This window comes from Buceros rhinoceros, unplaced genomic scaffold (genome assembly GCF_000710305.1).
Source record: "Buceros rhinoceros silvestris isolate BGI_N320 unplaced genomic scaffold, ASM71030v1 scaffold10003, whole genome shotgun sequence".
NCBI lineage: Eukaryota > Metazoa > Chordata > Aves > Bucerotiformes > Bucerotidae > Buceros > Buceros rhinoceros.
In genome coordinates, this window is record NW_010404227.1 from 5,128 (window position 1) to 31,440 (window position 26,313).

A 26,313-nucleotide genomic window follows, 5' to 3' on the forward strand; every position below is an offset into this window, starting at 1 on the left:
TCCTGCTGGTCTGCCCGCTGATGATTGGCTTGGGATAAAGGATGATGTTGCTTGTTCACAGCATCTTCCACCATAGGTCAAGGAGCCAAAAAGCCGTTTCCAAAGGCTGTGGGGGCTAACTCACCACAATACTGGATTGTCCTGCAAAAAAGGACTTCCTGAGATGTTTCAGAAACAGATGTGTCCTTTGCTTTCTAGGAACTGTTCTGCATCCCTGTGAGCAGAAACACAGGCTTTCTGCTACCTTCTCCTTACCAGCCTGGAGTCTGGGGGGAAAAAAAAAAAAGACTTGTGGCTAGTTGCTCTGGGGTCTAACAGACTGTGACCATTCTGTGCCAGAGCTGCTTGCTGGGAGGGTTTCCTGAAAGTCTGAAAGTGTCAGTTACATGCTTGTCTCAAGGGCTTTAATATCTTACCCTCAATATGCCATGTTCAGACTTCATCTTCTTGATGAGGCTGTTGTAAGGTTCATGAGGGCGGTTTTCATTCTACCATACCGCGGTCGTTATGGTCATGAAGCAATCTGCGCTCCATCCAAACTGTGCTGGGGTATTTACCCGTTTCAGGTGTCTTTTTGCTAACTGGATGATATCGGTAACTGTGGTAGTAGCAATACTGATAGGCTTATACACGAGGTAGCCTAAGGTAATTATCCATGTGCTTGGTAGCCAGACGTGACCTTTTCATAGCCACTTTTACTGGCTTTGATCTATTTTGAGTAATACAGGCCTAGTCTTGCAAAAGTTTCTTTACATGTGATTTTACCCATCTGCTGGAATATGCACACACGAATGGCTGCCTCATTACAGAGCAATTCAGTTTCTTTAAAAGGCACCAAGATAGGCCATTAAAAAAAAACCAAAACAACCAAAACCCACAAAACAAAACCTAATAAAAATAAATCCCAGCTTTGCTTATGTTTCGCAGTAACAATAGTGATATGCGATATGTAATTTTTCTGTGTCATACTGAGAGAATATAGATTTGTCACCAGTTTGAGCAGTTTCAGTAAATACAATATAGTTCTCTAATAACTGATTTTCTTCTCTGTGTTTTCAGAGGCAACAATTTTAAGCTATGATGGGAGTATGTTTATGAAAATACAACTTCCTGTTGTGATGCATACAGAGGCTGAAGATGTTTCTTTACGGTTCAGATCTCAGCGAGCTTATGGCATTTTAATGGCAACTACTTCTAGGGAATCTGCAGATACTCTTCGTTTAGAGTTGGATGCAGGACGAGTTAAACTAACGGTCAACCTAGGTAACAATATCTTCTTCCAAAAAATTAACATTTTCTTTGCATTTTTCGTTTTTGCTTGCAAACATTTATGAAACAGCCTGTTTTAACATTAAAAGTAAACTGAAATGATATATAAACACATGTCAATGCATCATTTGCGTATGTACATACACACACACAAATACATGCCCATTATTAAACTTTGTTTTCTTTTGTATTTTTGTGTTCTTTCTATAGTCTCAACAAAATCCATCACAATATTTCTGTTCCATTGTGTTTTCTAAAAAGAGAAGACTAGTTCATCAGTGGTATTTTGAGGCTAGATCTTTGTGGAAGGTTGGTCTCCCTCCACAACTTCTTCACAGCAGAAACTCCACAATTTAAATGTGCAAGTAGAAACAACGTGTATGTAGGTCAGTTCAGCTTCACCTCCACCAATCAATGTACAACATGCAAATGTATATTAAAAAAATTCTAGTTTTAATACTGAAAATGTTGCAATTAGATATTCCCACTGATGAATTTCGGGTCTCCTTTTTTTAGCTGTCAAATCTATAGTAAATCCATCTCCTCTTTTTTAAACAATTCTGTAGTGGTATTTTTGTAGTATCGAACAATAACACAACCCTTCAATGCCCAAAGACTGCGGCTCTCAGCAAACAGCCGTGTGAACCCAGGAGGCACAAGCCCTTTTACAGAAAAAAGAAAAAAAAAAAAAGTTTCCTGGTTAGAAATATGATGAACAAACTGTCAGGCTATGGTTTTCTCTAGTTAAAAAAAAAAAAAAGTAAATAAATTAAAGCACTTCTGCTGTGCTAATGAATAAATCCAAGTCAGGACCTGAAAGAGAACAGAAGTACACTCAGAAAAATGTACACTCAGTGCAGTCATTCCCATTCAGCGGAATGCTATTTTTAAAGGGAATTAAGTATTTTAATGTTTTAATCGCTAAAATGATTTGCAGAAAGCGGGGGGTGGGGGAAAAAAAAAAATCTCTTAACATTCCTCTCCTCCTCTCGGTGAAAGTGTCGCTCACTGACACGCTGCCGCGGTGCTCAGCCCTCCGGCGGCAGGAGGAGACGCGAAGGGTTTCCCCGGCTCCTCCTCTCCAACAGCGCCCCCTAGTGCCGAGCCGGGGCTGCTGCAGGCTGCGCTTTCTGTGGAAGGGGATGTGCGGGTGCTGCTGGTCCTTGGCTGTTTGCAACCACTTTTCTGATGCGGTTGACGACACATGACAAACTCAGCTATATGGAAACAAAATCTATGTTTGATGGTATATACGTTCCTCAAAGGTTTAATCTAGGAATAGCTGGACAAACCAGGTAGCGTGGTGTAGTTCGTTGGTTTGGGTTGGGTTTGGGTTTTTGTTTTTGTTTTTTTTTTTACAGTAATAAATGCAGGGAGCCCAGCAGAGGATCCTGCTACAGATCAGGTCATTCTCTTTATATACAGGACATCACCCTCTGTCAGTTTTTAGGTACTTCTACAGTTCGAGAAAGTTTTACAGTAATAAATGCAGGGAGCCCAGCAGAGGATCCTGCTACAGATCAGGTCATTCTCTTTATATACAGGACATCACCCTCTGTCAGTTTTTAGGTACTTCTACAGTTCAAGAAAGTAAATAAATCAATGTCCTAGCAATATAGCTTCTTCCTCCACACCCTTCCTTTTGTTTTCTTTTTCTTTTTTGTTTTCTAAAAAAAAACCAAAAACTAGGCAAGGAAATAAATCTGAAAACAGAAAGTATTCCTTTAACTATCAGTGTTTATAAATGCAAGATTATTTTCTGTATATTAACGTAGCTTTAAAGGTAGTCACTGTTGATTTCTTAAATCTCTACAGTAAAAAAAAGTAGACCCACAAAACCTAACTTATAGGCCTGGGTAATGAGCTCCGTATTTTACTACGTAGTGGGTGAAGCTCAGCCTTTGAGGTATACTATACACGAGTTGTCCAAGATGTCTGATTGTGGCCTGGCTTGCTCTATGACCCATCGTGACGGAGCACTTTCTAATCGCATTGAGAGAAATTACCTGTTCTTTCACAGATGGGGAGAAAGTTGCAACCTGCCTCAGTTAAGCATCTTTGACATTTAATCCTGATTTTTCACTTAGATTTGTCACCATGTAGCTTTGTTTGAAATTGGCCATTTTTACCCTATTTGTCGTTTCTATTTATAAAGATTTATCGCAGTATATCTGGGTTATAACAGTATGTAAAGACTGATGATATGGAGTGGCCATATTTGCATGTGTCTGTCCCCGGAAGGGTGGACTGTGATTTTATTGGATGTCTGCAGCTATTACCTTGAAGGATAAATTTTCATTTTTCATCTATTCTTCCCCATCTAGACTGTATCAGGATTAACTGTAATTCCAGTAAGTGCCTATTCAAACTTTTTAAAACGTTATTCCACCATTATAAAAAATGCAATCTAGATGAAAAAGATTGTGAACAGCTTAAAAGCACTTGATACTTGATTAATGAAATGTGATGATTAATTATCGTGTAAAAAGTCATCATATACTCGAGTGTGTATTTTTTGTCCTTCCCATAGGGTACAACTTTTAACTAGATTATTTAAAAAGGAAGTATTCTACAGGCTGTAAACATACCTGGAGGAAACGGTGCCTGTAGTACTGTATTATTCCAGACGGTCTATTTTATTTACAGTAGCCGCAGAATTTTTGAACCAGCATTTCTGATAAGCTCTCACATCTATTCCTCCACATCCTCTTTCTAGTTTTATTGACATTTTACCTCCAACTTGTGGCGAGACTGTTGGAACATAATTGTCCGTAGTAGAAGAATTCCTGTTTTATAATCCTCCTCGACAACTGACTGTATTCACTTGCTGCTTGTGACACAATTGGGTTTGCTAAATCTTTGTTTTACTGACATGTAATACATTACAATAAGGACATTATTAAGTCTGAGAATAACCGTATTTCTATGATGATTTTTTACACTCTAATCATGTAAGAAACCTTAAATTGAACAATTTTTCTCTGTGATATGCATGTTTATGAAACAGAGGGAAACATTTGCCAGATGAATGGACTAAATTTTAACTTCTCTGATATTATTTGGATTAAGAGGCTGTATTCTGAAAGGAGAAAAAGGACTGTGATTTTATTTTGAGTCTATGGAATTCCTGAATGGTGTCAACAAAATTATTGATAGTAAGTATGGTAGATTTGAGTTTTGGGTTGCTTTTTCTTTTCCTCCCTAACAGGTTTTGCAGGGTAAAGGAGTGGCTTAATGCAAATAGAAAGAAAGCTAAACAACAAACTGCGTAGGTAGAATTAGTAGTTGTTAGTAGGTTCCCAAAAGACATTAACATAACATCCCATAATAGTTTCATAGACCATAAAGAAAAATAGGAAACTTTATAATGTGTCATCTGCTAATAGATTTTTCAATGAATAACTTTACAAGACAAAAAATTTACAAAAACACAGCATGTATTAAAAAGCAATTTTTTCTTGGAGCAAGAAAATAATATATTTATAATCTAAACCATACTTCAATCCAGACAGGCTTTTCAATACGGGAAAGGAAATGCTAGTAGGTACCAAAGCATAAAGATAACTTCCTCATAATAACAATAAAAAAAAAAAAAGAAAATTGGTCAAGTACAAAAAAAATATTTCCGCTTGCCAAAATGTCCATTTCCAAAATGTGTAAGATCATGAAAAATCTCAGAAACGTTTTGTTGTTCTGTCACAGGACACTAATTTTTTTCTCCTAAGGAGGTCCCAATCAGAAAAAGATTTCCAAGTATAATACAAGCGGCTTTTTGAGTAGAAATGTAATGAGTTTGTTGCTGGTAAATTCCTTTTTCCCTAGGAAAAGTAATATTGCTTTTTTCCTTAACTTCCTTAATAAAATTAGAAAATCCCTCTGAGAAAGGAATTACTAATATGGAAAACAAACCAACAGTAATAAAGCCACAATATAGCAGGTGTTTGGTTTTTTTAATCTCTTTTGCCCAAAATGAGGTGTCATAAAAATGAATTACAATAATTTCTGCTCCATTTTCAAGCAAGTTTTGGATCCAAAGAGAACCTGCAAATCCAGAGTAAGTAATAAGCCTCCGATGGGAGGGTTGTGAAGGGGGGAAATGCATGTACTGCGTTGAACCGGCAGTGACGAGTTCTGCCTGGTCTCACACAGAAGCAGCACAAGCCCTGCACAAAACATCCTGGGTGTCAAACACTCGTAAGTGTGTGTGGGGGGTGTTTACAGTTTGTTTATAGTCTTTTTGTTACTAGAAATGATCTTTTTTGATTAGTTCCATCTCCCTTTGGTGCTTGTGTGCTGAACAGGTCTTTGTGAGCTTTCGGTACGGTGAGTACTACAACGCTTTCTTACCAGCCCTCGCTGTAGTTTTGTCAACAACCAGATCATGTTTCATGAGCCATTTCTGCTTTAATTTTAGATTATGAAGAATTATTGCTCTAAGCAGTCCTTAGAAAATGCTTACTTCTTAGACAACGTAAGAGATTTTATTTCAAAGCAACAGCATCCAGAACTTGAGTCTTTACTTGCTAAAAGCTAAACGTTCAGTGCCTATTTTTGGGGGGGTCTACTGAGAGCCGGATGTATATCAGTCCTGATTTTATTGTGATGGAAGTAATCTGTTTTTCATGTTTGAGAAACATTTTTCAGATTTTCCCATTTCTGTTGCTTAGAAATTAGTCATCTTAATAGAATTTCATTGTTGGGACTGAAATTCTGTTTATCATAGCTAGGCTAGTAACAGAATTAACTTCAGGATGAAGCTATCTGGTTTGGATTTGGAGAAACAACTTTTAAAAATTGTAAAACCAAACATAAACAGAAATTGATGTTTTGCTTGGAAGAAGAAAAGGAAAATATGGATGTAAGCACCTTATTTTCTACAGTGAATTTCAAACAGTGAATAAAATACTGTGCCACCTTCTCTCATTTTTCTTTGAGGGCAGCCTGAAACCTATCTTCTGCTCACTGCAGATCAGGTGACCAGCTGTTGGCTGGTCAGAGCTCTGATTTTGGCAGTAATTTGTTCTACTCTTGGTCAATGCCTTCACCTTTAGCTAATGTCTTGTGTTGCAGAAGATGTGGTCTTCCTTGTTTAAAACACAGAGCTGTTTAAATTTCAAAATGTTAATCAGCTGTCAGGTTGCTACTGAGCTTATGTCTCATTAACAATATTACGGAGACTGTTCACTTCTTGTCTTTTCTTATGGAAACAAGTGGCATGCTAAAGTCATTTTTATTTTGTGATATATTAGAAGATTGGTATTTTTATAAAACTTTACACCGCTAGAAATTCTGCCTCATGTCATTCAGAAAATACCATTACTGAAATGTTGGGTTTGTACCTCCTTAAATACTTGTGTTCCTCAGACCTGCAAGTTTACAAAACAAGATTGTCTGTCAGACAGTGACGTAAATGGTCCTTTTAGGCTGCAGGTACATTTAGGTTGAGGCTGTTGAGGCTGGCGTCAGGAGAAAGGGGGAAAATTATGGACAGAAATGGCTACTATGGTTTCAGAATTAGTTTTCACAGACTGAGGAATTAATTTTAAAATAAGACTGAGATGAACGATGTTGGATCATATAATATGAATGTGCAGAATTTCTTGGCAGTAGTCATTGTCATTCTTGAAAAAGAACTGTAAGTTGATGCTATACAACTGTTATACAGTATATACAAAATTGATGAGCTAATCCTTAAAAATTGACTAAGGAGTAATGCTAAAAAAAAAAAAAATTAAAAAGCCCCATATTTCTTCCTTTCAGAGAAGGAAGTAATTGCTAACTTTTAATTGCAGACTGCAAAGCATAACCATTAGTGAATCCTTTCAATTGAATGGAATTTTTCCCTAGTATTTCTTAGAGACAAAACTTCATCCCATAAAATTTACATGGCAGATCAATATCAGTTTTTCAATGACTTGTGAACAAATAGAGGTGTGCTACATTTCCATAGTTTTCACTGCTGCAGTTTTAAGGCTACTATCTTGACTTAATTCAAATTTCCCCTTTTCCAGTTAATGTTTCCAAAGCACTAGCATTTGAAAAATGCCAGGTACCTGTAATTCTGCCTGCTGGTGTTTATGTGCAATATACTTTTTTTCACAAGCATATGCAGTCTTACATGTTATTTCCTCTTCTGTCTTTTTTTTTTTTTACTTTGCTATCATTTCTGAAAATAAATTGTCTACATCTGTATATAAGTCAGCAGAGCAGGACCATAGGATTTTTATTAATTGATACATTATACAAATAATAATGTTAACGCGTCAATAGCTGGCTCTTATTCTGAATCCGATACTTTTGTTCAATATGAAAAGACAAAGGACAACAAATTTTTTGAATGCCACTGTGAAAGACTGTTCAGCTAGTGGCTCCCGCTGGTGCAGGGGTGGTTTAGGTCGGTTCTCTGGTACACCAGCAAGTCCTAGAGCAATCCCACTGAACTCAGTTACACTCAGATAGAAGACTGTCGTAAGAAATGAATAGGGATTGCAGAATGTTAGGAAGAAGGCAGCAGCGAGTCCTGTGGCAGCGTACGTGTGTGCTGTTCCCCAGGGAATGTACCAACCAGCTTTGCACTGCCTTCCAAAGTCCAGAGTATTCAGCCGTGTTCTTACGGCCACTGCAAAACGTACTGTGAGCAAATCACTAGTACATTTCCATGTATTAACTTCTCACTGTCTGGTGAAAAGTATTATAGGAACATATGATTTCCTCCCTTATTGTTGGCAGTAGAAAATCATTAAAATGATACAATATTGTAGGTCACCCCAAAATGTGAGATTTTTTTATTTGGCCTGTTTTATTACACAGTGCTTATGAATTGTGTGACGTGGTTTTGATCTTTTTGTCCTTCTCTATGGCTGACAGCCTGCTAAAAAAAGCTTTGCCACAGAGGAGATACAGCAAATCAGCAGGGTACCTTCACTGCAGGTTCAGTCAGGGACTCCCCTCTGTTAGGGTGTAAAGTTTGAAATAATCAGCAATAATTCATTTAAAGCTTTGGTTATACTTTGCAGATTTAGTATGTGTGGTCGCTGGATTCCTTCTCATTCAGCAATACCTCTTAAAGACCCTTTATTCACATGATTTCCTGAAAAACAGGGTCTGCTGCTGTTCAACAAAACTGAATGTACATGGCCCCTTTCAGCCAAGTTCTGACTATAATCTACTAGTTGCTAATACTAACCATAATTTGAATCTAATCAAAGGAAACAGGTTGAAAGACACACAGAACAGGAAATCTGCCTCTTTACTCAGAGCCTCTCACTGGAGTCCTTAGTGCTCAGCACTGAAGCTGCAATAATACCATCCTTGTCCCGTGTTTCAGGTACTCTGCTGTGAAGTACGGTTGAAAACAGGCTAGGAGAAAAAGTTTTGTCTGAAAGCAAAAAAGCCTGTATAAACATAATCAAGAGGACTAAAGTAGCTAAGGGAGTAGTTAAGCCCATACTTTGTCCTCTCCAGCCACAGAAGCCGGTTAGGAGACATCCCTGCGAGTCCTCGTTCTCTGTTAAATATAGGGCAGAAGAAGCAATGCTGCACAGGTTATCCTGTGTAAGCCCATCGTATTAATGGGCTTACTGGAGGGGTTACGGCACAGCCGGTCACCTCTTCCCGCAGTCTACTTGCCCACCTGCTCTGGAGAAAAGTAGTAGCTGTTTCCCCTCACTTGCAACCTGCTTCTGCTCCTTGGAAACGCCTAGGGTGAGCTCTGTGACTTGGCTTTTTTTTTTTTTAATGAAAAGTCATAAACATGCTGCAGGCATTTCCCAGATACTGACAGATGTTAACACTCAAAAATATTTCTGAGAAAGTCATCTCTGCTCCTTGAATGGCTGGAGTGACTTAGCTGAGAATGCAGAAGGAACCAGCAGGGTCAGTGTTGATCATTTTTCAAGTGCTCTGTACACCATTCTTTGGGGTTTGTGCTGCCGAATTTCACCTGTCCCTTAAAAAGTTTCTCCTTTACTCCAAAATCATGTTCTTCTAGTCCTCATCCCGTCTGCTGGTCCTGCTACTTGCATTGCCTATTGCTTTGCTGCCAGCACAAACGTTGGTACCCAGGTGGTGAATTTGACTAAAGTGATCCATTAGCAAAATTCTTAATTTTAACTTGCTGCAGTTGCTGCAGTTGCTGCAGTTTCTGAGCACTTTTTTCACATGACACATATGGACAGCTGCTGTAGAATAAAACCGGAGAGGGAGGAGGCAGGAATGGTGCAGATGCAGTAGAAAAACAACCTCTGGCAGACAGAGTGGATTGCTTCTTTCACCAGTGTGGACTCATGCTGTCCCCAAGTGAACTCATCTGGCCTACAACTAAGCAAGAACATCCTGTAAAAACACACGTTATTTATGGAAAGACAGAAACGTCATTTCCTGAGTTGCGGAATGATTAGTCTCTAACAGGTAAGGAAGAGATGTTTCAGGCAACCGAAGGGAAATGTTGGAAGGGCTTCTGGGTAAATATCTGCATCTTCAGTTATATATTTCACAACTATTCTCCTTCTCTCCTGAATCTTGCTCATAAAACAGGCTGTGAGTTGAACCTAGGAAATATGAGGCCCAGTTTTAGGGACTTTCAAGCTTGAGGAAAAGCCACAGAGTGTCAAGAAGAGGACACACGTTAGGAGATACCAGCTGAGGGGATGCTGTGCTTTTTGACCATTCACGTAAGATAACAAAGGTTTGCAATCTGTTTTGGGTGGCTTTTTGTGACATTTCATATGGATGTAGTTTGGCTTGACAGAGAATTCTGGGAAGGTAACAGTGAAGATGTATTAGACTTCTTATTGCGAACTCGCTCCCTTAATGGGTAATTAAAAAAAGTCATCTTGTGATAAACCGAGTTCTCAGCTAGAGTGTGTGCTTTGGTAAACACAGGAACCTGTCAGGGAAATACTCGAGTTATCCAAGAGGCAGCCATTTTTACCTCTTCCTTATCCAGTTGTAGTTGTTAAGAGAAAGAAAAATTGGAAACTTGAACTAGTAAAGGACATAGGAACATTTTAATCAACCAGCTAATTATGAAGAAATCTCGAGAAGGGTCTTGCACATGCGTAGTTTGTCACTGCCAGGGGTGAGCCCCCATAAGCTCCCCTTTAGCTCAGGCCTGAATCTGCTTAGCTGGGGCATGGGAAAGAATTATCAAATTAACAAGCAAATTAGCAAGCAAAAGCTCAAACCTTCATTAAAGTGAAAATAAGTGCTTTAGATTCGCTGGCTGACCATCTCAGTGTCTATAATACTAGCTTGCTCCCTACTGACAAAGCTTTCAAGGTCAGCTGCTGGGGATTGAAGGCCTCACTCTATCAGTGTTTCCAGCCTACACGAAGGACAGAATTGAAGTTTATTTATTTCCACGCCTGCATTCTACTTGCTGCTTATAAAACCTCATCTGTGTCTGCTTTTTTCTTTGCTAGCAGAGGGGAAAATTACCGTTAATCTTCTGGCAGACTATCAATAAAATATCATTTCAAGTTTTCTTACTAGAAAACAGATGTTTTTTCTTTTATGTGTGTATGCTTCTTTTCTTTCTTTTCACTCTTTTCATCCATCTTAATTTTATCTTTTTAAGTCCCACTTTCTACTTACGCTACTTCAAAGACATAACTGATTGGATAGGAGACTCAGTAATCAAATATATCGTAGCAGTCTATCTGTGCCTTTCTCAAGGCACGGTAGTGAAAATTAATACCGTCCGGGTAGTTGCCCTAATTGCTGGTGAAAAAGTAATTGGGTTGATGTTCAGATAAAAACCTCCTTTTTTAACATTATCACATAAATGTTTTCAGAAACTTCTTTAAGATTGCTGAAAAGCAGTTGTAGTATTTCAGTGTATAGTTCAATTTTACAAGGGTCGGGTATGTTTAGTTTAGTGTCCCCGTGAGTCCGGTCTGTGGCGTGGTGACACACCAGCTGGCTCCGAGCACTGGCAAGATATTACCAGCAGTTACCAAAGGTGTGGTCTGGAGTTGACTGAAGCTGTTGCCTCTGAACTCTCAGCCTGAACTCTTAAAGGTGAGTAGGGGGCAGGAGATCCTCCACAATACTAAATATGGCAAGAGAAGTCTTGGAGGACAGGAGCGCAAAGATTGCTGCAAGCGTGTGGCCTCTCATTTTACCAGTAGGGATGAAGAAGCATCCAGGATGTGCTAGCTCTGCAAGAACAGATTTTTACTGAGTTAATGTATCTTGATTAATATGCAAGAGTTGTCTGTGTCTAGCTCACACTAGTCCTATCAAAACATTCATGAAAGGACTTTTCAGAAGTACTAGACTAGGCCTTTCTACTATTTTAATGGGAAGAAGTGGTAGAAAGTAAGTTTTTCATGTCTAGCAGGTCCTAAATTTCTTTTATTTTACTTTTACATTTTTCTCATTTAGCTTTTGAGAAGCAAGATGACCTAATCCCATTTTAGCACTGGTGATTTATATTATCCTCACAATTTTTTTTTATGACAGAGTGGATGTCACAGTCTAATCTTGTGGGAATATTGAGCAGCATGTTTCTAATCAGAAGTAGCAAAGCAATTGAATACTATTTTTCTTCCGGAGGAGAATGTGTAAAAGCTAGTGTAAATCATTCATGTTAGTGAACTGGTCTGGAATGGCAGTCATTTCTCAGTACAGCTCTGCGACCAACTGGTTCCACAGAAATCTCTACTGACATATTCATAGATGATTGGGAGAAGGAACACTGAGATGACCGTATTTGCAGATGCAATGAGATTATTTAGGAAAATCAAATTAAATGCTGCATGTGAGAGTTTTCGAAGAGTTTCAAAATGCTGAATTACTGGGTAGTAAAATGGTAGGTGGAATTAAATATCAATATGTACAAAGTAATTCATTCTAGAAAAAGTAACCTTAATTAGGCAAGCACAGCAGTGGAGCCTGTTAGCACTGAGCTGAAAAAATTGTGCAGTCATTGTAAACAGCTCTTACAAAACCGTTCAGTGCTCAGAAGCGACCAGAAATCCCAAAGCATGTCCGTAGCTATGGGGAAAGCTAAGACCAGAACAGAAAACATCGTTATGCTGATGTCCAGTCATTGTTTATCTACGTCTTGAATGCTGCTTGTGTTTTTATTTCCTGTTCCTCATGATGAACTTAAATAGGAACAATACAAGGACTTTTTGTTTCTGTAGCTTCGGTAGTCCCTAACATGTTAGTCATTGGAAGCTGTGACTGTGCTAGAGCAAGAATTACCATACAGTGGCCCTGCTTTTCTTAGCTGCTGTTGAAAGCACAGTGCTGGGCTAGCTGGACTTCCAGCCTCACTTGGCAAGGCCACCCTCAGGTTCCCAAAAAGATTTTTTTTTAATGGAACAAAAGCTTGTAATTGGTATTAACGTTTATGATCTAGATGTAGCCTTAGCTCAAAGTCTGTAAATTCCTAGCTGCTATAAGCTGGCAGCAAATAGTTGGGGGACTGTCCCTTAATATTGTTCCTTTGCTCTCTAAACATCAATTTGCTGGTCATCGTCAAAGGCAGAATACAAGAACTCGGGTGTCACATTCAGTATAGCAGCTTTTGTCTTACTCACCATTTTCCCTCTTACTTTGCAATATCTTTTCCTAATTCTTTAATCACTAGTTTGTACCTGGATTGAGAGCAAACAGGAAACTGCTAGTGAAAGCAATATATAAATCTGTCATTAGCTGGGCTGTATACAGTCTTTCTCAACTTTGTACTCAGATTCTATGAAAATTACAGTATTACCACACAGATGGCAGCAGATGACACGAGCCAGTATTTCAAAAACATTAAAAAAAAAAAAATTAGTTAACTGCCAAAACCAGTCAAATCAGGATAAAACAGTAGTTAATTTGGCTATTTCATATATACTAAGCATTATGAATAATTTTTTTCACTTAGTACCAGGAATTTTCTAGCAAGAAGTTTTGGTCTGTAGCTCTTTAAAAAGGAAACCACTGTTAGCACCCAGTATTAAGAAAAAAATACAGTAACTCGGCACTAATCAGTTGATAATGCTTCTAAATTTATAGTCAGGTAGGAAGTAATATCAGACTTCATGAATAAATACCTTTATTTGCTTTTCATATTATTCCTCATTTGTTTCTTAGGGCTCTCTGTTTCTAAGAAATAATGCTGTTGTGATGCTCATTTGTTAATATTTTTGTGGAAAACATTTAGAAGTGCTTATAAATAAAAATTCTGTGGAGAAATACTGCAGTTTTTCTATTATAGGATAACAGTTTAAAGAGGTTTCTTCAGGTGATAGGAACAATTTTTTTCCAAACGAATCATCTAAAAAGATATTTAATCATTAATAGTTTGGTTCAGAAAGCATTTAAATATATTTAGAGCATGCATAGGACTTTTTTTCAATACAGTGCCGTACTGAATGAACGCTGCCATGCTTATCTCCAGAACTTTTCAAGGAAAACCAAACAAATTGCCATCTCTCTTCAGGGTAGATACTGCTTTTCTGATCAGCCCATCACATACTCATAGCCATGACTCTGTCCTAATATATACTTGTAAAGAATTCATATAACGAGTGGTGGGTGGTGGTGGTTCTTTTTTTTTTTAATGGCTGTATAGATATATGCAGGTAAGAGATAAAGATATATGCAGGTAAGAGATAAGGAAGAAGGGAAATACAGAATCAGAGAGTGAAATTTGAACGAGATGTCTGGTTCTCACTAACGCAGCCAGCAAGTGTTGCAGTCAGTCTATCATATGTTGAGGTGAGTTGCCAAGTTTCTGTCTGTCACTCTCATATGAATAGATATTATGAACAGAACACTTCTATATTACAAAAAAGTGCAGCCAGCTTCAGTGAGAGTCAGATCATACCCTATTTCTCAGTTTGGTGTGATCAGGAGTACTAAGCTGCTTAGGGAAAGCTTTACTAGCTCTTCTTCACTCAAAAAAAGAAATAAAAAAGGAGAAGAAAAAAAAGGATACTAATCTAAAATTTTGCTTAAATTAAAATTGTTTTGATACATTTGTACTGCTAGAACTCTGGAATAAATCGTGGTAAGCAATTATCTTACTCCTTAAACCACTGAAGTCAGTGGGGTCTCAATATAGGCAGTAGCGAACAGTACAGGGGCGCAGAGCCATTGACTTTTCCATATGTAGTGCTCCAGTGCAGAATTAGAGTTCTCTGACATTTTGCAACAATCACAGAACCTGCTTTCTGAGCCACCTCTGGCATTTCTACCCCTCTCTTATTGTGGCTGCAGAAGATACTGTGTAAGTATGTGTTAGTTTTAGCTCCATGACTGTTTCGAAAAGGTGGACTGTTTTATCACTGCTTCGCTGCTCTGCAGCAAGTCATCATTTCCTAAGTTCAATCTTGACGAAGTCGTCTAGCAAGCACTTAGCTACAGTATTATTCTCCATTAATGTTATAGGAACAGTAATTCATTTTTCAATGTGCCTTTTTTTTTTTGTAGAGCTAATAGTGTTAAAAACATCTACCCAGTGCATGTCACTGATGAGCAGTTTCTTATATTAAAAACACTCTGCATCTAGCACAATTTGCATTTGTGTCTATTAAAATGCATGAAACATCTATCTTAACCTTTTAAGCACTCGGTAGCTTATTACTGGAACCACATAACTGCTTCCTTATTATCTCTTCTTGACAATGACTTTAACAAATTATATTCAGGTGGTTGTTAAAATTTCCATCCAAGTACATTTCTTTTTTGGACAATGTGTCAAGAGGTTAACTTATCCTCCCTTTCAGCTGATTTCTAGGCCTCAATCCATCAGCAAGTCACTTCAAAGGAGATATTACTCTGAGTTGAGACATGAAGGTAAAGCTGGGTTTCTGAGATGCAGTCCCCTTTGGGAATTGTGCAAAGAATTCTTCAACAGTTATTTGTCTAGGCAGTCTCGAAGCAACAAGACACAAGATGAAGACTGAGACATGGAATAAAAAAAGGCTATTAAATAAAAAAGGGAGCTGTGGTTAATGTAGCTTATAGTAATTCTTTGGTATTATTTCTTATTCATTTTACATTCCATGATATTTTCCTCCAAGGAGTGAAGCACATATATGTAGAAATAACAGTTCATTACTTAAAAGTTCCTCTCCGTCTCTGCACATTAAGTCTATTCTTGCTGATAGTAAAAATCCGTCTGGAAGAGAGACACCAAACAGGTAAGTCAACAATTCCATCCTTCACTCACGTGTCATGAACTGTTTACTTGTGACTTGTAGAAATCAGATCAGAAATAAATAACAAGCATAGACAGTATGCTCACTACTGTCTACGGAATTCTAGTTTTATCAGAAATTCAGCACTAGAGTTGTTGAGTATAGGTAAAAATCACCTGTTGAATTTGTGTTGTGGCAGCTGCTCTACTTTGACTTGTCTGTGTTATGCAACATACCGGCAGCTTGAAAAGCAAGTACGCTGTTCCTTAGGATGGTGCTATGTACTCCATGAATTCCCAGGGGAAGAAATATTATCACATCTCCAGCTAACATTTTGCAGAGGATAGAAGATACTTAGGAAGTCAGTTGACAAGCCAATCAGCTGTGGGTAAGAGCAGCACTAGCTAGAAAAGACTGCAACGTGGATTCTGGATTTCCTAAAATTACATAAACCAAGGTATAAAAAGCACCTGAGGAAAGTGCAAGTAGGAACTTCTGTTTTTTTCAATAACAAAATTGTCGTTCACTGTCACTGACTACAATCCTTAAGAGCTAACAAATGGAAAAAGAGTATTTGAGAGATTGTTTCAATGTTGAAATCAATTCCGTCTACTCAATTTTAAAATTCATGTGATTTTAGTTTTATATGGACATGCAAGAGACACAGCAAGCAATAGGCTGGAAATAGCACAATGCAAAATGTGATTGACTGGACATATTGTTAACATGCAAATGCTTGAGCAGGCATAATTACAACGTGAAATTCTCAAAAAGTTGCAAGTGAAGAACAAAAAAAGAGAAAACTAACGCTCACTGTTGCAGATGTTGCAGTTAACTTCAGTTTCATTTAGCCACCATAAATATGTCTGTGGAAGTAATAGGTGTAGAAGCAGCTGAAATGTAGCATGAAAATTTTCTGCATTCTGCATCAAACAGGGTTTCTTTGCGGGAAAGAAACACCCATTCATCTTTTGGGTGGGAAATCGTATGGAGAGGCTGGAAGAGTTGCTGAAAATTTACCTGTAATAAAATGCCATATGAAGCTTATGCAAACTTTCTCAAATATGAGTGGTATCCAAGACAATTGGGTACTATTTTTCCCAACAAGATCTTTTTTGAATTAACTATGTAATAATTTTTAAAATCTTATTTTAAGTTCAGGAATCCTGAAAAAGTATATCTGAAAAAAATGCTTTTTTTCATAGGTTCCCTGATAATCAGTATTCAGCCTGGTTTCTTGCAGATAAGGAATATCAGACCTAACTCAAAACTGAAAGAAATGTTTAAAGAATATTTACGGTATTGTATACAATTTCAGACTAAAAAATTCAGGGTCTTTTTCCTTTAAAATAAATTTTTGTTTATAAGAAAGATTTGAACAGCTGTTAATGTGTATTGTTTACCCTTCCTAGGTACTATTAGAGCATTGAAATCTTCGTATGTGTAATCCCTTTATATGACCCTGCTACTGTGAAAATGTTAAGTGCTCTGCCCTATGGCCCGTATAGTGGAGAACACCAGGAATCCGAAATTCTGGATGAAATCTGGTGCAGCTGAGCTGGTGGCTCTTCAGGAGTTGAAAAAGTCTCAAAGTAATCATGAACTATTACAGTGCACTGGTGAAACTTTACCAGGATAAATTTGGAGCAAGAATGACATGATGTAGTGAAGAAGAAATACAAATCGGAAAAAGTGTGATTTTGCAAGTATTTTGTGAAATACCTTAGGAATATGCAGGAAAATAAGCATAAGCCTTGTATGTCATCTGTTGTGTAAGTCGGTAAAAATCGGAGACCGCTACCATATCCGTGAAAGTCAGCAGAAGCTGTGTGTAGAATGGGGATCACCCTTTGTATTAATCTCTTTGTAATTTCTTAAAATAATCTGAAATGTCTATTTTAGTGCTCCTTGCTTGACTCCTGTCTGCGTAGAAGCGTCCAAGAATAAGCAGTGTCAAGAAATTTTTTACAGTCCATGATGAGTGTAAAAATATTTTAAAACATTTAAATATTAATCAACAGTCACAGATCTTTAAATATTATTCTCTTTACCGTTAACTAGGCAAAATGTTCTAATTCCGCATTTTCATTAAAAAAAAAGGAATGAATGTGAGGTTTAGTTGTTACTGGTTTATAACAGCTGTGCCTTAGGATGAAGACACCTATAAATTAAGAGGAACTTATTCTTAAAATAAAGTCACAGTCCAAATTCTTCTCTTTTCTGTGCCAACTAGTTACAAATCTGCTTAATCTTAAGCACAACGTAAAAGATATAAGGGTAAAATGAAATATTTAAGTGGCTTGGGGTTTTGGTTTATTTTCGTTATGTTCATTTTTGCCTAAACATAAAGGTAAAGGTTTTTTTTAAAAAATATAAGTTATGGAGAAGCATACTTACATGCTTGCTTATACGTTCAAATGTACTTCAGAGTTGTGACGGCCATGGTTTGATATAAATGGGCACAGTCAATATCAAAGTCAGAAAGGCTCGTGTGTGATCAAAGCTGTTTCTGCTTTTTTTCCAGTTGTCAGTTATAATCTAACTAAAGAAGAAGAAATATGCCAATTCCCTCGCGGGGGGTGGGGGGAAGGGGGATGGGCACGGGGTGAGGGCAAACAGCAGTAGAAAACAGTAGTAGCGCAGGTTCTTCAGACCCATGGGGCACGTCTGCGCCATCAGGGCACACTTAGAGTTCTGCTCTACCTGTTCCCTGTAGCAGCTGCGTATCTCAGGCTTTTTCATATTTATTAGCTGAATAACAGCAATTTGCAGATCAGCAATTAAGGTCCAGATTTATCAAAGTTATTTAGATAGACGTCTCATGCTGACATTCTTCTTCCAAGTCAGAATTCCTCCAGATCTCTTGGGTTCAGACGGGACAGCAAAGTTCCTCTGGAAGCTGAGGCACTGTGTTTGAATAGTGGCTTGCAGAGATTGCACTAAGGAACAGGAGGTTGTCAGGTGCATCACTCTCCATTTGTTTGAAAGCTTAGAGGAATATTCTCCCTGTTTCTAAAAATTTAGGACAGGGGATATATGCATTTCTGCCTTTGTGTTTTGTAGGGTTTGGGGCTTTTGGTTTGGGTACTCAAGATAAGAATAATGAGTCTGCTGAGGTAAAAATCTAACTCTTCTTGGGAAAGCAGAAAATTAACTTGAACTCACCTTGGGATCACTTTTTCCCTCTTAGTTTAAGCGTACATCTACAAATCAGTACTATTGACAGAACTCTGAGTTCACGCAGAATTAATGAATAGGAGAGATTCTGGCTGCCATTAAAGTCATATCAGAGCTAGGAATATTTACTTTTAAAAAAATTGAATTCCAGTATTGTTTAAAATTAGAGTTTCATGTTAGTCTTGGTACTACTTTACACAGGAGTTGCCAAGTCAGTTCTTGCGATTTTCCAATCCTATTCCTATTATAGGAGGAGGAAAAAAAGACCGAAACACCAATAACTGCAGATGAATTAGCCATTTTCTCTACCAGTTTTACAAAGCTTTTGTTAAATACGAGTTTAAAGAGATTTTTTTCATTGACGCAAACTTTCAGTGTAAGACAATGCAGACTCTAATCTCTCATATGAACCTCCTGCATGGGAGAACTTCAGTATTGTAAATGAATTAATATTTTCTATAAAAATTATCCTATAAAAACCAAACAAATGAACAATTTCAGTTATCAAACCAAATGGATTCTTTTTTCCCATGTTATTCAGTGTCACTGTGTGTCTAGGTGAGTTGTAACAATGACTTAGTCCAGGTTCTTCAAGTCCCTCCTCTCCTTGGTGGCCAGACTTTCCAGCTGGCTTCCCTTACTGTCACCCTGTCCTGGTCTGTTCTACAGGTGTGCGGGGAGCTGGCCGAGACGATGAGGTAGCAGCCTTGTGAAACAGCTGCTTCCCTCATGGACTGCAGCAGCATAGCTAGAAAGAAGTCAAAGATGTTGACTTCCAAGTGTTTAAGTGCAGCTTACTTACAACGCTTGAGCGCATTCAGCTCACAATTCTTGGAATTTTTCATCGCAGCAGTCATGTCAAACTAAAGCAAAACCAAACTGAGATTTACTAAAAGTCACACAGGTAGTTTGTGGAAGTGAATTTGCTGAACACCAGTTCAGAGACCTAGGATTTTGGTGCACTTTAAAAAACCTGAGCATGATTCAAGGCAGGATGTGACCTTACAGTATGTTTGTAACGGTGCATGATCTTTGCAAGTGCACCTTTTTTTTTTACCTGCAGCAAATAAAAAATAAATGATCTTGCTCTGAAGCTTGCTTTAAATTAGCATAGAATTGCCAGGTATTGAAAGCTCATGCTCACCTTCCCTACAGCAAAGTCAATTGTCAAGGTCAACATAATTTCTGAAAATTGGGCTGAAAGTGTTCAGCAGTGAGCTGACAAAGCAACAACTCTATGTTTCAAGCTCATTGACTTTGTGCTTTAGTTCAGGGCTTTGGGGTAGATTCATAAAACCTTTAGTACCTTTAGTTTATTTTTGATAGTTACGATCCTTAGAGAACAGTACAAAAGAAGAACTGCACTCTTGTTAAAAATACAGGGTTGTAGCTGACTTTTAGCTTTTAAAAGATACTGTTCTTTCATTATTTCAGAGAAGGAAAATTACACGTCCATAGGGATGCTTGCGTTTCACTTGCTTAGATATGTGAGTTACAAAACTAAATTAAAATGCAGATGATTTCTAACCATAAATGTTTTAAGTAATTTGTTGAGAAATATCTCTAAGCAGGGTTAGGCGTTTCATAAAGCAGTAACAAAATCAGTTTTATCCTCTGATGTACAGTGAGTTCACGTAGAATTGTAATTGCAGATTCAAAAGTAGAGGTTTTTTCAAAAAATGCAGTTCAACTTAATTTAGATCCAACTAGTAACCAGCACAGCATATATCCCAATTTTGAGAGCATGTGTGTGTGCTCTACGTATATTTTGATGTGGCAGGAAAATCCAGAGGCCAAGACTTGCAATTCAAAAGTTTACTACTTTGTGGTGTTTCTTGCTTTCTCCATATTGGTGAAATTCAGTAGTGGTCCTCATTCTGTTTGTGGAGAATAGGCTCTCACGAGACAGAATTTTATCAAAAACACCTTCCTTGGCAGACACCAAGAATTCTTAGATTTAATTTAGTCTAATAGATCTGTCCATGTCCTGCCCTCCTGTCTTTATCCACTGGCTTTATCTAAATGCTTATGTGTCACCAGCAGTTACTATCTCCCAGCTTTAAAGAAATTATTGGGTGAGTGCATGCGCTATCACACTCCAACTTAACTAGCTTGCTTAAGACAAAAAGTAGACAAAGCTGGGAGAGGGAGAATACTGAGCAGCTCGGACCATGGGCAGGGGAAGCAAATTCATGAGAGAGAGAGAAGAAATAGGTAAACGACAACAGAAAGCTTTGTCCTCAGACCTGGATGTGTTGCTTGGTTCCTGGATTGGTTGTTTTTTATATCCTTCTGTGGATGTTTCTTGCCCAGTGCATTCACTAGGTATGCTGGTTTTCCTTACTAGTGAACTACATCAATATGCAGTGCAGTCTGTTTGCAGTTTGGCCACGTAGAGGAAGCCAGAGGAGTTTTCAAAGAGACCTTGTTTAGCTTTCTGCATTTCTATATGATGTGTGTACAGAAACAGATTTAATATATTTCTGTTACTCAAAATAATCTGGGCAAACATATTCTATAGCTGAAACGAAGCCTAATGGATATTAGCAGCTCTAATCTCCTTTGTTTTAATTTCTGAAATGTCAGATTTTGTTTTAAAAAGTAATAAAATTATCCCAAATTGGCAATACTTCATCCAAATTGCTAAAAGCAATTTTGCCTATAAGAAAGCTATTGTGGGCTGGAACATTTTGATCAAGCAGTGCAGATTGATATGTTTTGCTTGATATGACTCAGTGAATGTGCTGTTCCTGTGGAATATTCTGCATGAGTCTGTTAGGAAGAAAATGCAGTTGACAAAATGTCTTTGACCTGCAGTAAGACTTTCTGAAGTTAATTTATCAATTAGCTTGAAGTGATAAACTGATACAGGTTGTTGATCTCTAAAAGACAGCTAAGTTCTTCTGCTAGTAAGAAACATGCATAGTCAGGGAATTTCAGAATGATGCAGATGCAGTACAATTGATTCACTGAGAGAATTGACTTTTTAAATTCAGGTTTGCAAATGCGTGATTTGGAAGACCAGAATTGTTTCTGCAGGCAACCACCGTAGAAAGGATAATGAAGATTAAGATGCCTTCCCCTGTTTGTTTCTGCATCCGGTTCTGGAGGAATCTTTTCGGAATTTTTTGTGCTGCAGACTCGTGTGTAGTACAGATGCCTCACAAGGTTTGCGCAGTGACTGTGAGACTACCTGCTTGCTGGAACAGAAGCCTGGAGTACAGGTGTGCTAGATTTACCCTGGAGAGCAGGATAAATGAGGTGGCATGGAGGAGTCTGATTCTGTGTCAGGTATTTACAATAACACTTTTAGGGGTGTCTCAGAGCTACTCAGCTGTCTTTACGATTCATCTTGCTATGTATATATTTTTTTAGCTGTAACTCTCCATCTGAAATCCTGGCATGCCTGGCCTCTAAAGTAATATTCTCTGTTCACTGGAGTGGTCTGAGGATTCTGAAGTACTTTTGTCCACTTACTCTCTCAGATTTCAAACGGGAAATGCCACCCGACATTGATTGCTGTAGTATGCATAATTACTGGTTGCAAACCTGGCTGAAAACACTGACATTTCTTATATTCACCAATAAATAGAAAGCAGTGATTTACCTGTAACTAACTTGGGTTCCATAGGTTAGAAGAGCGTTCACTGAACCATCCAGTCTCCCTTGCTAGACTCTATTTACTTTGTTTTTCATTCCACACTTCATTTTTGATATCCACGTTTTATCACAGAATTGTATGCTCCAAGCAAGTTTGGGTGGAATTTTGGTGTGCACCTTGGTGGTGGTGGATGCCAATGTAAGAGCCGGTAGTAATTCCTGATTGGTTCAGACAATAGTTTTGGATGCGTTTTGGCACAATGCCAAAAAGCTTGTATCTTCTTTCAAAGTGATTAGTTTGTTTTTTACATAGTTCTGTTCAATTAGTTGATTAAAAGATCACCCAATTTAAGTAAAACAGGATAGATATCTATAAGAGAGGAAGCAAGCGTGTGTGTTGCCGTTAATTAACAAGCCCCTTTGAATTCAGCAAATTTTCAGCACTTGAATTAGGCTGAAGAGGCTCATCACAAAGTAGCAGAGAACAGGAATCACCAGGGAACATTTAGAATTTTCAGCACACTGAGAATGAGATTTTTTTTCTTTGGGTATTTCATACTTCTTTTCCTTTAACTTTGAAAATGACCAAAGGTCTTTAAATTCTAGCTGAGAATCCTAGTTAATCCTAGTTAAATTCTAGCTGAGGTTCTGAAAAAACAAAGCAAGCTCAACTTTGGGTGCCTAAATAAAGTTATCGCTAAAGATGTTTGGGAATTTATATGTTCTACTTCATAATGAATTGCATCATCAAGATTTGTACCTCTATCGACTAGCTGCACAGTCTGTATTTCCTCTTGTAAAAAGATGGTTGTCCAAGCAATTATCTGCTTTAAATGGATTTGCAGATTTTTCTGGCACGATGGACTATGAGGAAATTATGGGAGCCATACTTTTTTTATTTGGTACTATCAATTCATTTCAGGGATGCATAAAATCTAGTAGTTATTTAAGCCTTTAAAATAGGAAAAGAGCCAAATGTAGACATTGATAATAAATTTCATACCTAAGCAAGAGGAGATACTTAGTGGATTTTTGCAGGCCACAATTTGTCTGTGAAAGGAAAGGTTTATGATTGAGGTATTTGTATCTGAGACAATCACTAGCTCAGGAAGGGAGCAAGTTAGCTATGTCCCTTCTGTAAAGAGACCAACAGCTTACAGTGGAAGGACAGCATGCGAAATAGGAGTGGAGGGACATAAGGCTGGAAGAAGTAGTATCAGTCCATTAGGGCTCTTGTTTTTCTTTTCATAGGAAATATCTAATGTTTTTTTAAAAAGGGTAAAAAAAAACCCAAAACCCCACACCTCTAAAAGTGGCAAATATACCGATTATTATTAAAATACAATGGGCTACATACACAATTCCTGGACACTAGGTCTTGCTATTTTGTAGCTCCTTGTACCCTCTTTGAGGGTACCCCTTTGTACCCCTCTTCTCTGTTAAAGATCAGCTTCAGAAAAGAAAAGTCAGTTTTCCATGGGAGGCAGCGAGCTCCTCCAAGGCCAGGCGATGCCTTGCTGCCATGGTGTGTTATACCCGGGTTTGTCCCCTTCACAGCCCTCTCACCATAGCTCCCCTCAGTCCAGGTTTGGATTGCACGCACTGCGAACAAAGGCAGTTTACAGGGAGTTCTGACCTGAATTTTTTACTCGGAGTGCTCTTGCAAAGAAAATAGATTGAATCATAGGAAAACATACATTTCATTTTAGCACAGGAAAAGCTTACAAGTCCCTAACAGTTAAAAGGTAATAGATATATTTGTCTGTATAAGCGTGAGCAGCCAAGTTGGGTTTCATGTTTTAATACACTGAGGCATCTAACACGAACGGGACACTACAGGTGGTTTTTAATGTGAGAGCAAATTAAAATTGCATGTGCAATTGTACATCTTAGATCTGTTGTGAGATAAGGGAGACTAGCTTGACTACTTAAATTTTTTTTTAAAAAAAGGAGTTGGACTAACATGAAGAAGAGCTAACATTTAAAATAATAATAAGTGACATATTTCTAGGCAGGACTATTGACTCTCACTAAGATTTTTACTCATATCATTTAAGCATTTTTTATAAAACCATCACTTGTCTCCCAAATCCAGTTAGAAATTTCTTCCATTGAAGTGCCCAATAGAATATGCAATAAAAGAAATTGCTTAAAGAACATTATTCACTGCATCTATATCACCATATCGAATGAGAACATTATTTACTTAAGCTTTATGAAAAGCTGGTCTTGTCAAAGAAAGTAAATATGTAAGGAAGAGAATAATTCAGGTAGTTGACCCCAGTGAGTACATACACATCTCCTCCTGATGGGTTTGCACACCTTTCCTCGCCTAGTGTCAATATAGAGGTATAGAGAACTCAACATGATGGTACTGGAATCTCACTGCCTTTCCTGTAGCTATTATTTTTTGTTTCTGGCGATCCCTTAACATGCTGAAAATAGCAAAGATTGCATTTAAAAGCAGGACAATAAACCAGGAGCAATTAAAAAGAATGCTGATAAAAAATAAAAGAGAGAGGCTGAGAATAAAACTGTCTAATACACTGAACAGCTACATTGGGCTGTTAGTGTCTTTTTCCCTCTGCGCAGTCCTGAAGTCAGAGTGTCTTTGATTTTAGACAATGTCATATAGTACCCTTTTATTAATAGACCTCATCCATCATAGTTAGTCTGCACTGGTAGAAAGAATCCAAAAAGAAATGTCGGAGAGTTTCAGAGACAGTGGCATACGCTCTTAAAAGAAGGAAGGCCAGTGCATGGAATGTAGTCACCTGGAAGGACGTAGTAGAGGTGATGGTCTGATGTGTAACCCTCGTGTTTTCATGTCAAATGGTACTTTATTATACATCTCTTTTAGTTATCGGTAGACTTTATTCTGAAAAACTGAACTGAAAAACAGGCCAGGGAGGTCTCTATTTTGAAAGGATGTAATTTGTTCATTGCAGATCAGCTTTACATTTTGGACAGTCACCACATAGGTCCAATAACTCGGGTTTGATCACAGACGTTTTGATTGTATGATTCAGTACTTGGTCAATCACCTACTCGTATCACTGATAGTTCATAGTCAGGATTTTTCTCTCTTTCTTCCTCTTCTTGGTTAAGAGTGCAAGGTACAATTTCCATAATCATTTTCTTCTGAGAACTTTTTTCCTAGGCATTAAAGAGATCCTGTTTCCTAGATTTGTGACTGCTTCAGCAATTGCAAGTACATCATGTTATATGTAGAATTATATTTGCTTCAAAAGTGTTTGTGATGCTCCTTACAAAAATAGCAGGTTGTGAAAAGAGGTATCCATTGCGTGAAAAAGGAAGGTATGGTTTGAAGGTCTGCTGACATCAGACAGAAGGTACTGGATCTGAATATTAATGAGTCATCTGGAGGGAAAGGTTATAGATGATCTTCTGAGTAGTCTCGGTAAACAAATATAGGCTGAGAAGCTGACAGATTAAGAAAAATATAACACACATTGCATACATATTTACCACTTTTACCTTTTCCCAAAACTATATTTAATGAAGGAACATAAACACAGTCTTGTAAACACATGCTGAAGTTCTAGCTGCAGTAATCCCATTTCATAAAGGATTATACACGACTGGAAAGTGCATGACTAAATCCTTGTTGACTGTGCCTATTTATGATAACCTGGTTCATTAAATATTCCTATACAAGGCATTTATATTGTTACATATACAGTAGAAGTGTTGTAACATAATAGCTCTATATTTTGAGATTTGCTTATACTTGGTAATTTTCTTGCTTGATGTGACTTTTTGGTGAGTTTTAACATTTGCCCAGCCAGTCCCTCTGTCTCTCTGTCTCTCTCTCTCTCTCTCTGTGAGGTTCACATGTAAACTGATTTAAAGATTGCATAATGACTGTTTGGCATATCCTACAGGCAAAGGTCCAGAAACCCTTTTTGCTGGCTATAACCTCAATGATAATGAGTGGCACACAGTGCGCGTTGTTCGGCGAGGAAAAAGTTTAAAGTTAATGGTGGATGACCAGCAGGCCATGACAGGTAGTGTGGCATCGCGTCTCCATGTTAGTGGGGGGGAACACAAACTAAACAACCGCAAAAGCAAAATTACTTTATCTGAAAGCAACAGATGCTTTTGT

The 26,313-nt window shown here is 37.9% G+C and overlaps 1 protein-coding gene across 1 annotated transcript in view; it reads left to right on the forward strand.

Moving 5' to 3' along the window:
- Positions 1-1,059: 1,059 nt before the first annotated feature.
- The window catches only part of LOC104490962 (neurexin-1), a gene marked incomplete at both ends in the record, with an annotated part of 48,792 nt that continues 23,538 nt past the window's right edge, over positions 1,060-26,313 (forward strand). The window contains 3 exons of the mRNA XM_010133314.1: positions 1,060-1,263; positions 3,594-3,620; positions 26,093-26,215. Of these exons, the coding sequence (XP_010131616.1) occupies positions 1,060-1,263; positions 3,594-3,620; positions 26,093-26,215 (354 nt within the window). The remainder of the gene's footprint in view (positions 1,264-3,593; positions 3,621-26,092; positions 26,216-26,313) is intronic.